The 13,235-nt window shown below is 43.7% G+C and overlaps 1 protein-coding gene across 3 annotated transcripts in view; it reads left to right on the top strand.

The window, feature by feature from the left end:
• The window catches only part of ebf1a (EBF transcription factor 1a), a 424,634-nt gene extending 411,947 nt beyond the window's left edge, over nucleotides 1–12,687 (top strand). For 2 of the 3 annotated variants that reach the window (XM_080201776.1, XM_080201775.1), the window contains exons 15-16: nucleotides 3,291–3,485; nucleotides 11,743–12,687. In XM_080201776.1, coding sequence (XP_080057902.1) covers nucleotides 3,291–3,485; nucleotides 11,743–11,774 — 227 coding nt within the window. In that variant the 3' untranslated portion in view covers nucleotides 11,775–12,687. The remainder of the gene's footprint in view (nucleotides 1–3,290; nucleotides 3,486–11,742) is intronic. The other variant, XM_080201777.1, reaches the window with a different exon arrangement.
• The last annotated feature ends 548 nt before the right edge of the window (nucleotides 12,688–13,235 follow it).

Genomic DNA, 13,235 nt, shown 5'->3' with positions numbered 1-13,235 from the left:
TCTCCCTGTGTCTGCGTGGGTTTCCGCCACATGCTCCGGTTTCCTCCCACAATCCAAAGATCTGCGGGTTAGGTTGATTGGCCATGCTAAATTGATCCTAGTTTCAGGCGGATTAGCAGGTTAAATATGTGGGGTTATGGGGATAGGGTGAAATTGTTGTCAGTGCAGCCTCGATGGGCTGAATGGCCTCTTTCTGTACTGTAGGGATTCTATGATTCCGTTCTGTGATTCTATGAATAAGGACTTGCCATTCGCCCAAATTCGCCAGAATGCAAGGACGTTCAACACCGTTCAGCACAAGGAATTGAAATCGAGTCAGATTAAAACCTTTAGCTATCACTGAATGAATCTCCACACCCCTCCACCCCAAACTTGGCACAGCCTCAGTTGGTAAATATCTCCATTTGGAATGTGTCATTTACACCCGGAAGGAGACTGGTGTGAACCTGGACTGTTTCATTATATCCTTAGCATTCAATAATTCTCCAGCAACAGAAGCTAGATTGAGTAGGGATTTCTCTACATTATTGACTCGGTTTTCTGACAGAGAGAGAGAGGAATATTCTCTCCTCACAGAAGCTCTACTCGTGAAAACAAACAGCATGTGGCCAGATTTTACAGATACAGCTTACCGTGAGGAAGCTTTGCCTGCCCAGAAACTGCAGGCTGGCTGCCAGAGAACATCCAGTTATTAATGTCATGAATGGAAAATCTGGGAAGGAGCTACTTCCATTTATGGCCAACTAATGGGTGAGACTGATGGTACAAAATCAGCCCTTTTGTTAACCCATTAGCCAACAATGGTGCTCTTTGTAGTGAGGCCTGCAAAGACTCATCATAGAGCTGCCCTCAGCTTATGTCAGTACCATGGAATACCTCCTGTGAAATGTATCCCCGAGCTCATTGATATCCAGTGCCAAGATTAATTTAAAATGAAATTGGGCTCATTCTGAACTCAAGAGCTAACAAGGCCAAGTGATAAAACTGGACTCTGTAAAGATGAGAAGGACAGCAGCCAAACACACTATTCGATTAAAAGCAAAACACTTTGGATGCTGGAAATCTGAAATAAAAATAGAAAATGCTGAATAAACTTGTCTGGTAGCATCTGAGGAACGAGAAACAGGGTTACAGTTCTATAGAAGAGTCTCATGTGCTTGAAACGTTAACTCTGTTTCTCTCTCCATATATCCAGCATGTGTATGCGCGCGGGTGTGTGTGTGTGTATAGATCTCGGATGGAGTCCTGGAGAACGATACCCTAGTATCTTCAAGAGGGAGAAAAGACACAGAATACAGATACAAGTATATCAGCAAGTGTCTGCACCATTATATGTAGAAAAATATGCAAGAATCAGTCAGAAAGACTGATTTCTTTGAGGCTGTTTCAATCCATTGCAAATTGAGACACAGGCTAACAGCATTGAACTCTCCCCAGTGTAATGGTAATTGCCACTGCCAGTTAGAGAAGCGGGGGTTGGGAGGGGGATTGCTACGTTGCTGCAGTAGGGGGCAGTTTTCTAAAGGCCGGACTGAAGCATATTGTCACAAGTAGAAAGGAGGGGAATTTTACTCTGCATCTGGCCATGCAAATCCGGTTTCCTCCCACAGTTGAGTTGTTGCACCCTCCTTGTACGGTCAAATTGAGCAGCAACGTTCAAAAGAAGGATGGGTTTCCTCAGAAATGGGGCTCATTGTTAAACTAATGCATAGAAACCATCTTCATTACACTGTTATTGTCTGTTTTGATGTTTTCCTATTTTGTGTGTTGTCTTCCAGCATACTGCACTGTGGGTAGGTGTTTGTTAAAGCTTCAATCTTCACACGCAGCATCCTAGATTTAACAAACACTTAAAATAAATGGGTTACCACTGTGGTAAAATCATTGGAATGTGTAAGTAAGCAGTATAGGTCCCCTCACGAATACACTTGTGTGGGTCTTTTATCGACATTCCTTCAATTTTCTAAATCAAAGATTATCCTCAATTCTGAACACCTTGGTGTGACTGTTAATTAATCATAGGTAAAAATGTGAAGCTTAGCTGTACCGTAGCTGAACAATGTTAATGATCTGATTTTAAAAAAATCTTTCACTGAGCCTATTCATTGCAGCTTGAGGCTTCAGTTTCATTCAAAGTCCAAGCACAGAGAGAGCAGCCGATGTTAGCCATATGTCCTCACTTCTACATTTACTCATGGGTTAGTCTGAACTTTGCACCAGGACTTGAGGTTGGATTCTGGAATTTCATCAACTTCCCCCTTCAAAGGCTGTCTAGAAGGGGATGCTGTCTCTTTAACAAAAAAGGGAGGTTCTGAAAAGTCCGTGTCACTCAGACCTGACCTGTCCCATCAGACACCGTCTCAGTCAGGCTCTCTAATTAAAAGGCGTCATTCTTAATTAAATCAATAAACTAATTGCATGAGTAATGATTAAACAACCAGCACTTTACTCGCATTACAAGATGACCTTAGCAAAAGACATTTTTCTATCTATGGCCTGCTGTTTGCGTAGCTCTAATTTTCATCAATCGATTATCTTTTCTCTTATACCCACGGGTGTGTGGCCTGATTAAAAAACACTCACTGATGACAATCATGCAGGGCCAAGGAAGGGCCGTGAAGCACTAAGAGCAGGATGATGGGGGAATGACTAAACTGAATGCGCACTGCAGGCGAGCTATTGACATACCAGAATAACCCCTCGATCATCCAAGAGGAAAAAGCTGCACTTGTAATTTTACAAAGAGCAGACGAAGGGACTGTGCCTGTTTGAGGTAACTACACCATGGTGTGAGGTGGATGCTATTTGACTGTGGCACTTTTGCATTAACCGAACCTGCCTGCCCGCCCATTCCCTCACCCTCCACTTCCTGTCATTGTTCTCCTGTTTCTTGCCAAAAGTAAAAATCAACTCAACAAGATCCTCCCCCTCCCCCTTTTTAACTTCCTCAACCCTAAACTTGCCACTTCTGTGGCACAGAATCACACCTTTTAAGCTGATGTTAACCAGCAAACTCAGGGTTTGAAAGGGTTAAGTCACCAATGTTGCCAGGTAAGTGACCCAGTGGAGATACGACAAATCGTTCTACCCAGCTGTGGTCACACAATTATTTTTTTTCTCTCAACGTCTTAAAATGACTCAAATTGTCTTGCCACCATTGACTAACTATCCTGAAAATGGTCGATGAACTGTACAAATTCATATATATATATTTATATTTATATATATGTATGAAAAAATATATATATGGCACCCAAATGGTTGACATATTTCCTCCTTTCTTGTTGCAGTAGTGCCGTCCAGTCCTACCATGGCCTCCTCCACCAGCCTTCCTTCAAATTGTAGCAGTACCTCTGGCATTTTCTCCTTCTCGCCAGCCAATATGGTCTCTGCAGTGAAACAAAAAAGCGCCTTCGCTCCGGTGGTGAGACCACAGACCTCCCCTCCCCCGACCTGCACCAGCGCCAACGCTAACAGTCTCCAAGGTGAGCTCACACACACCACAGGCCCAGGCTGATTTCATTCCGTATGGTTAGGCTGAAACTCTTACACTCGTAATAGGAATAATAAATAAAACATTCCTGACACGTTAAACTCTCTTGAAAGTTGGGACACATGTACAAATGGCTACCCCATGTGTAATATTAGAGACTTCTCATCAATCTATTCAAACTCTGCAAGGTTGTAACGCAACCCAAATGCATAAGTCTTAGCCTCTCGGTTAGAATGACGTTAAGATGTCTTATCATCTAACAACCCACTTTGTAAACATATGAGGCCACCAAGACTCCTCAGAAAACTGTTCTTGCAGTGCAATCCTGTGAGAGTTTTGTCCACAAGGAACACCAGATGAGCAATTATTAAGACAGAGGCAAGACAGATCTGCAGCAATTGTCTGAAAGATCTGGCCTTGCTTTCGTACCGGCAGCTGTACGGGTTTAACAGCGAAAGAGTTAAATATAGATCCCGTGCATATAAATCAAAGTCACCATTCACATCTGTGAGGGTTGATTAAAAACAAGAGAATGGCAGTGGACTTGGTCCAGGTGCCACCTTTTGAGATTCAACTCAGATGGTTTCCATGCCAACATCATCACTTTCAAGACACTTTTCAAGCAGGGGTCTTTGAAGGGGCCTTTGTGAATGAGGAGGTAAAGCAGATCCCGATTGTAGAACTTAACACAGTGCAGTAAAGTCAAATAGCGTCTTTGTCGGTGTGATGTTGTCTGTTCTCTGTTGTGTTACTTGTTTTAAATTGAATGAATTTCTGAGACTGCTTTCCTTTTTCATTAGAAATCACTAACATAATCTCTTTTTCTCTCCCCACCCTCATCCACCCTCTCCCGTCTCTCCATCCCACGCTCTCCCCACTGTTTGACGAGTCTTTTGAGGACTCTTAGCAAGTACTGCATTGTAGGGTCACTCCAAGAGAGCCCTTCTCCTGAGTTAAATCTCTCCCTTAGTGGCCTGGTGGTTAGGATTCAGTGCTTTCACACTGGGTTCTGGGTTCCATTCCCTCTCAGGAGGAATATGTTTTAGTCTGGAATTCTCTTCCACAGCTTGGAAGGCTGGGGGTCACTGAAAATATTCAAGGCTGAGTTAGATTTTCAATTAGCAAGGGGAAATCGAGGGTTAAGGGGTGGGTGAGGGGATGCGGGGTGGGGGAAGTGCAGACAGGCAGGAAGGTGGAGTTAAGGCCACAATCAGATCAGCCATCTTACTGAATGGCAGAGCAGATTCAAGGGGCTGAATAGCCCCTCTCTGTTCTTAATTCTTCTTGGCACCAACTTCCCTCCATCTTCCATCTAACTAGAGGCCGAACAGGCATCTTACTTGCTATTTATTGCCCTGAACTTGCTTGCAGTATAGTAATCTGAATGATGCTGTTTGCTAGGCATCATGCATCCATGCCCTTTATCAATGTCTAATAATGCCATCACTTAAAGAAGGCAGTGATTCTTCACAGAGAGAGGCCAGTTCAGTAGAGCTGTGCTTCTGCACCCACTCAGTGGCTTAGAGGGAGAGAGAGGGAGCTGAAGTTGCAAATTTCCCACTGTGACTACTGTTTGGCAAGGATCCTTATACCACTACCATGGGCGAATTGGCTATTGAAATACTGAGTGGAGTGTCACTGTTCCAAGCCTGTAGGTGTCTCAGAGAGCCCGTCACTGTTCATTCCTCTAACTGACCCAGTAAGACAGTGTGCGACACTGGGAGACAAGAGTTCAAAGGTAGATGCCAGGTTTGCTTCCTGGACTATAACTGGATCAGCTGAGTTCAGGCAGGGCATGGCCATTGCTCTGTAACTCTCTGGAAGCTGGGGTCTGTGGGGTGAGGAGGAGGTGGGGGGGTGGAACAGAGACAGGAAAGTTTAGTGTGGGAAATTAAAATTTCTGGTCTAGATTGCTTTCCACTGAGCCACTGGCACCACGCTGGAGGATGTAGGTGTGTAAACGTTGAGTGAGGGCAGTTTTGGGCTTAGATGTGATTCCCTTCATGGTTGAATAGACAGCGTAAGACATGATGAGATGTGGAAAGCAAATCATCATGAAGTTGTTGTGTTGAGGTTTACTATTGTGAATACTGGTGTAAGATACTCATTAATAATGTACACTGCCTTAATTAAAATGATAGCATCCATCTTACAGTCATATGAATTGTGGAATACTGCTCATACTGTACACTACTGAACTAAATTCTAACAGGTTCTCTTGGCTTCTGACTTGTCATGTGTTACAATGAAAGAGGTTATCACTTGAATTTTATCTGCTAGACTGGTTTATTAACTATTTGTGTCCATATTATGTCCCCTGAATAATTTAATTAGGGTTTCAACAGGAAATCTCAAAATATTGTTAATGCATTTGACAAATTGGGTAGAATCTGGTTCAGTTGTTAAATACATCACTGTGCACCGCACTGAGCCAAGCCAAACTTATCCATGCTGTTCATTAATAGAAGAGAACAAGACTTGGATTTATATAGCACCTTTCATGATTTCAGCTCATCCCAATGTAACATTTTTGAAGTGTAGAAAATGTGGTGTCCATTCTGTGCACAGCAAGTTCCCTTAAGTAACAATTGAAAAATCCACTTTAGACATTGCTGGAGGGATGAATCTCATCAGGACACCATGGATAACTCCCCGGCTTAGCAGCCTGAGATGTATTCCAGGATCTGAGAGGTGGACATCATCACATGGGTTTGAAAAGGCAGCATCTCCGACAGTGCACATGTCCCTCAGTGCAATTGCCTCCAACCTCCAGGAAAGGGGAAAATTGAAAGCACCTGTGACAGCCCTTGTCATAGCTGTGTCCAAAGCACATTAGGGAAGGTGCATGTATCAGTACTGGATGAGAACAGGGCTGGCTTTGATCACCTCTGCTCCCCTATGCTCATGTAAGCTGCCGGCACTGTGTGAACTCTTACATGAAGGATTAATCACTTAGGTGAGAAAATGGTAGGCTGTTCGTGCCCAGGCCGAAAAGGAATCAGCAACTCGCAGGAAGGCGGGCAGTTTGGAGGGTGCAGAATTTGGGATTTGAGAGGGAGTGTGATGGGTTAATGTTAGGTTAACCTGTAGTAAAGTTCTTTGCCTCTTTAACAATGCCTGGCCAAACTAACATCCAGTAGGTGGAAAGAGTTACTGAAAATTGCTTGTTGTCAGCATGGGCCAGCACCATGGCACAGGGGTTGGCACTGCTGCCTCACAGCGTCAGGGTTCAATTCTAGTCTTGGGTCACTGTCTGTGTGGAGTTTGCACTTTCTCCCTGTGTCTGTGTGGGTTTCCTCTGTGTGCTCCGGTTTCCTCCCACAGTCCAGAGATGTGTGGGTTAGGTTGATTGCTAAATTAATTCTGGTGTCGGGGGATTAGCAGGGTTAAGGGAATAGGGCCTGTGTGGGATTGTGGTTGGTACAGACTCGATGGGCTGAGTGGCCTCTTTCTGTACTGTAATGATTCTATGAAGGCAAAGCAAGAGTACAGGAGAGGCTGGCTCAGTTACACAGGCTGTTTTTGCGTGTGGGCTTCTAAGAAGGTCATCTTGGAATCTGAAATTGTTTTCCTCTCCACTTTGGGAAAAGAAAGTGAAAGCCCATGGGAGTTTTCTGATAAAAATCTTCCCGCAGATTTTACTTCTAATAGTCCCAGATCAAAGATAGCACACACAGCAGAAAAAGCACAGTGGGTGGGTGGAATTAAGACAGGGAGAAGGGGCAGGATAAGAAAACTGTTCCTTTAGAAGTGATAGCCTCGGGTTTTGTCTGCATTGTCCGTCTGTGGTACATCACTGGACTTGCCGTCAGATTGAGACACTTAGCTGCATGACCTGTCCATGAGGCACAGTAACCTGAACTGCGTGGGACCAAAACTGGGTGGCAACATGTATTAATTAACTCACAGTCTGCGCACAGTCTAACCTTCCACAATCTATGTCTTTCAGCATTAATTAGGAGGTTCACGCCCCCAATTTTCATTCCACTTTTTCCACCAAGACTGTGGCTTCTGCACTACAGGGATAGTTTGAAGTTTGCCACCTGCCCGTGACTCCAAGAGGAGGGAGCTTCATAAAATCTGATCCAACTAACATTTTGGATCAGTGCATCAAATATTTATGATTTCTCTGTGAAGTTAGCTTGGCCCCCTTGCCCTGTCATATCAATGAATTAATACTTTACGCAAATAGTAAGGAAAACTCTCTGTAAAGATTTTTGTTCGATTCTTGTCGATGGCTCACTGGTTTATCTTTGTTGCAGCCCTTCACTCTCTGTCTTAATTCCACCCACAGACAGCACCTCTTGCAGTTTACCTCGTGTCTTTTCAGGGCCCCTCAGAGTATTTCACGTCAAGTAGATGGTTTTGTTGTGTTAACAGCTCACAGCAAAGTACCACAAATATGGGAATGCTATTTTTGATGTTTGCCCAAGCGATAAATGTTGGCCAAGAGATTGCTCGCCTATAGGCTGTCATGAGAACAATTGCAACACCTGGATGAGGTAGATGGAGCTTTACAGATGCCGTCACAAAAGCCAGTAATGTTGACATAATGAGGCTTTCCTGAACTCAAAGAACTCGCATCTGGTGCAAAGATCAGGATAAATGGGGTGGATTTCTACCTTTGTTACATACTGCTGAAAGTACTAGAATTTCTACTCCTTTTGCCATCATTCATCCCTCTCCAGCCCTCAGCTTTTTAATAGCCTATGGTGGAAAATGCTTGGAAGCCCTGGTCCTGGAGGAGGAACACACCTCTGTTGTGCAGTAGTTGTTCAAACCTTTGGGCACATTTTAACCAAATCCGATTCTTATCTCACCTGACATCCATGCAACTTCCCAGCACTGGTATCAAAGACATTTCTCCCCCTCCCTAATTTAGATAAATATCAAAGCTAATCCCACTTGGAAGGACAAGGGCTGCAGACATAAGGGAGCCCCACCACCTGGATGTTCCTTTGCAAGCCACTCACCATCCTGACTTGGAAATATAGTGCCATTCCTTCAATGTCATTGGGTCCAAAATATTGGAACTCCCTCCCTAACAGCACTGTGGATGCTGCAGTGGTTCAAAAAGGCAGCTCACCACCATTTTCATAAGGGGCAAGTATGTATGAGTAATAAAGCATGGCCTCATCTCCATCGCATGACCAAATAAAGAAAAAATTGTGGTGCTTTGACCATTATCCAGCTCAGGTTAGGCATATTCCTGGAGGTTTTGCCCCTCTGCCTCCAACACATCCCTCGCATTGGTGTCAGCAGTGACATAGAGGATAAAGAATTAGGACAGCCTTTAATATAGGCTAACCACAAGGTGGGAGCAGCTGTATGCTTTTGTTTGTGTTGACTTGTTGGTGAAAAAATGCTTCCAAGGCAGAACTTCTGATTCCCAGATTGATTTAAATGCCAATTTCTCAATGGGACCCCCTTACCCTCACCTTGGAGTGCCCAGACCGGTTACTGTGGTAGACCCTATGTGGGCACCGTAGCTGTATCTGAGACCATAAACCATAAGATGTAGGAGCAGAAGTAGGCCATTCAGCCCATTGAGTCTGCTCTGCCATTCAATGAGATCATGGGCAAGGTTCTCTGATCTCGTCCATACCTGCATCACATCCAGCAAGAATGGAGAATCTGGCACTCAGCCAAAACTCCATTCACTGCAGCGGCACTGGAGAATGCCAGCCATGGACGAAATCAGAAGTTTTTTGCTAATGGCTGAACTGATATGATAATTGTCAACATTTTCCCGCATTATCCCCATAACCTTTACTGATTAAAAATGTCTCTCTCAGCCTTTAACATACTTAATGACCCAATCTCTATCGCCCTCTGCGCTAAAGAATTTCACAGATTCACTACCCTCTGAGAAAAGAAATTCTTCCTCATCTCTCTTTAATGGTCGACCCCTTACTCTGGTCCTAAACACTCTCACAAAGGAAACAACCTTCAGTGGGGAAAATTAAAGAGTTAATTCTTGCTTGTTTCCTGGACTGGCAAAAGTGAACCTCCGACTTCAGAGCCTGGTGTCATTCGTTGGCTTTCCTGGCACAGGACGTGAGTGCAGCAATGGGGGGGCAGTTGGATGGCTAAGAATGTTAACAGGGAGAAGATGGTAAAATATCTGTCCTTAAAGAAGTGGAGCTCTTCAGAAATAATTGGTTTATTGCAAAGCAAAACAAGGGCAGAGGTGCATAACAAAAGTGCAGCAATTTGACCATCAATAAGGGGGGACACTGCTATTCTCTCTCCCTCAATTGTTATTAATTACGCTCAAGAAATACAGAAGCAATGTGTAGTATTTTTAAAACTCCTCTTGCCACTGTCCCATAAATCATTCTGCTGCCACTTCTAGCTTCTATTTCACTAAACAAGAGGAGGCAGGGGTGGGGGGATGGAGGAAAATAAAAAAGCACCTTCCTGTCATTTGACGTCTGAGGGCCACCAGTGCTGTGAGATGGGAGATTCTGATAGTGCTGAGATGATAAACAAAGATCAGCTGCCAAAAGAGAGGAGGTGGAATTATGTGTGGGGGTAGGGGGAGACAGAGAGAGGGAACGAAATTACAGCTGCACAACTCAGTGCATCCCAGGCTCCTGGATGCCACTTGTGGAATTTCCAAAACCACCCCGCCCCCCCACCAACCTCGGTTCTTAGTTGGACCACTCAGTTTCTCAGCTATGACTGGGGTCAATTCCCTCAGGAGTCTGGACTGGAGCTTGTTATAAGATTGGGTTTCTGTGGACGCTTGTGCACATGCACAGTGCATCCCAGTCATTTTCCTAGCAAAATAAAGTGGAAAAGGGTCCCTCTTCTTTTTCAACAAGAGAGGAAATCTTTCAGAGGATTAACAGTGAATCAGAATAGTTGATTCAAGCTCTTACTTCTAATAAGTTACAGAGGGAATCGTGACCTTTCCCCTCCTGAAAATGCTACTCATTTGAAAGGCTTCCTGCTGATGCCTCAACCATTCATCCTGTTTGAGCCAAGGCAGTAAGCACCAGGCAAGTTGGCTGTGGGGGACATCAGAGACACAGTTGTGTCTTTTTGAAGGAACAGAGATTGGTTCCACCCCTTCTTAGTCTGATGTTAATTGAGGTAGTTCGGTTACTACCTCCTGACTGAGACCAAGTGACTCAACACAGACTAACAAACAAACTTGCCTCTTATGTTCTCATTCATCTCAGAACTTTTTTTTGTAGAGATGATGCTGCCTGATGTCCAGGAATAGTAATTAGGTTTAGCATATTTGCTGGGGTGTTGCTTTTGTTTTTTATTCATGGCCTTCTCATCCGAAATGGCCACCAACCAACATGCCACAATATCAGCAAAAGGTGACTTCTGGCTCGTTAACAATCTTTTGATTTTCCAATTCCAAAAGCAACCATTTCACTTATGAAAAACAAGCATTAGCTAATTTTTCAAATCATTCACACACATGATGCAGTGAAGTGAAAAGAGGTCGTAATGTCATTTGCACATTGAGACAAAAGCCATCCATCACAATTTGTTGCAACATCCCTGGGGCATAAGTCATCTGGCACACCAACTGTGATGGAAAGGCTGGATGCCATTGTGAGCACCTGCTCTAACTTGTGTTTCAGAATGGGATCTGAGGGGGTTTCTGACATTCTTCAGATGAGGGAGTAAACTAAAGCCCCATCACCCTCTTCCATTGGTTCAGCTGTGAAGCTAAGAAGATCATGGAGTTCTCCTGGTGGCCTGGCTAACATTCAACCTTCGGCCAAATACAACCTTGGCAATAAAAGCAGATTTACATCATTCATGTCATTGTTGTTGGGGTTAAATGTCTGATACTTCCTGACATTACACCAGCCACTGTGCTCCAGAGGCACAATTTGGAACACTGGGAGATAGTGTGATTGGACACTGCAGATATATTGACAGGCTGTGCAGTGAGGGCCTTATAGTTGGAATAGGCTGTCAGCGTTTACTGTTTAGACCAGCACACTAAGAGCAGCCACTTGTGAGATGGTGCCTGACTTCTGGGGGATTGGTAACCAAGCAGAACTCAGAACCATCAGAATAAGTGGGAGGGAGGGAGAGAGGGACACACACGAACACACACACACACAGGCACACACACAGTCACAGACATACACACAAAAGAAAATGAGCAAATGAAGGTTGTGCTTTCTCACGGGTCTTTCTGAGTTTGTTGCCCTCTGTTTCTGCCTGTATGTTTCCCTGTTCAATAAAAATTTCTTTTCCCCTTTTATATTTTGCAGCTATATCCGGCATGATAGTTCCTCCAATGTAGATAGATCCCATGCCTTGAAGACTGCATCTATATGCTGACAATTGCGATGAATTTTGTGCTCCAGGAGGAGTTGAGATGCAAGTCCCACAGACGAATGGAACTTTTAACTCAGGCCTTTCACAGAGGGATTGTGTAGAGTTAAACAATCACAGTAACACTTTTTAAAACCTTCAGCCTTGCCAATTCTGATGAATTGAATGCATGGTGGCAATTTACACGTTAGGTCCCATATATTTGAGTGGGGGAAAACTAAATTGTTTGTTCTATGTTGACGAATGTTCACATTTTTCAAAACGCTTAAACCCAATTTATTCATTTTAACAGGTCAAAAACAATAAATGCCTTTTAGAGTCAGAAAGTTCTGGAGAGAACACTGTAACAGAATGTGATGCTTAATTTATAAGGATTTGACTGAGAGAATAAAAGTGTTTGAAGGTGGATGAGCCACGTAGTGATAATTAATAGGTGGAAACATGTAGAGCATTTAGAGTGTGATAGTTGGTTACAACCTGTAGAATTGCCAGTGGGGTTTTTAACTGTAAATGGATTGAAAGATGCTGAGCCCAGGTATCGCTGTGTTCAAATTCAGTATCGGCTGTTACAGTGCTAATGCTGTTTCATAGGAAACTCTTCTCTGCTTGTGGGCTGATTGAACTGTAGATATAAAAGAGAAAACCCAAAACAAGACATAGGATTAACAAGCAGTGACCCTACAAGTGTCAATGATGATGGTTGACATCGTGCAACTTTAGTAACAAAATGGTCCGTAAGGCAAAGCAGGGAAGGTCAAAACCCTTGAGTCATTTAAGAAGCAGTTAGTTGCTGCGACATGAGGACTTGAAACCGTGGGTTCTTTCCAAAAAGATTGTGCTGACTCGGGCTGAGTGACTTTGGTCATTCATACCCTTCTCTTAAAGGGTGGGGAAGGGCGGGAGGGGGAGGCATAAAGGAATGGCGCCAGCTGGTATTTTAGACTTTTCTTTGTGCTTTCTTCATTGTGTTGCCGACACCAGTGCCAGCCAGTTACTGCCGTGTGCCCAACCCATCGCTCAGTCCTTGGCTTCGGTCAAGTCCGATCATCTTTGCTTCTTTTTCTTTTAAAAAACACCATCAAGAATAGGAAATGCGGATACCGATATCACAACCAGCACTTCATTAACAAGGGTTGTACATTGTGAAGGACTTTGGAAAACACAAAATAGATTTAGCTGCTGTATTTACAGGGGTTGAAAGGTAGACAGAATCAAAAGTACCAGTGCTGTGTGGGGGCAAACATGAAGGGGGAGTTTTTTTTTGAAAATTGCTATTTTATTAGCACTGTATTGAGAATGCTCTTAATGTACTTTATCGAGGAGCCATCAGAGGTCTGATGATGCATTATCCAATAATTTTCCGCTATATTGTGTTTGTATGTAGTTATAAATATTGTAGATTTTTTGTGAATTTTTTCTTTTGCCAAAG

Source organism: Carcharhinus amblyrhynchos, chromosome 13 (assembly GCF_965287045.1).
Source record: "Carcharhinus amblyrhynchos chromosome 13, sCarAmb.v2.hapA, whole genome shotgun sequence".
NCBI lineage: Eukaryota > Metazoa > Chordata > Chondrichthyes > Carcharhiniformes > Carcharhinidae > Carcharhinus > Carcharhinus amblyrhynchos.
The sequence above is the reverse complement of the archived record's forward strand: the minus strand, read 5'-3'. Positions and strand labels throughout refer to the sequence as shown.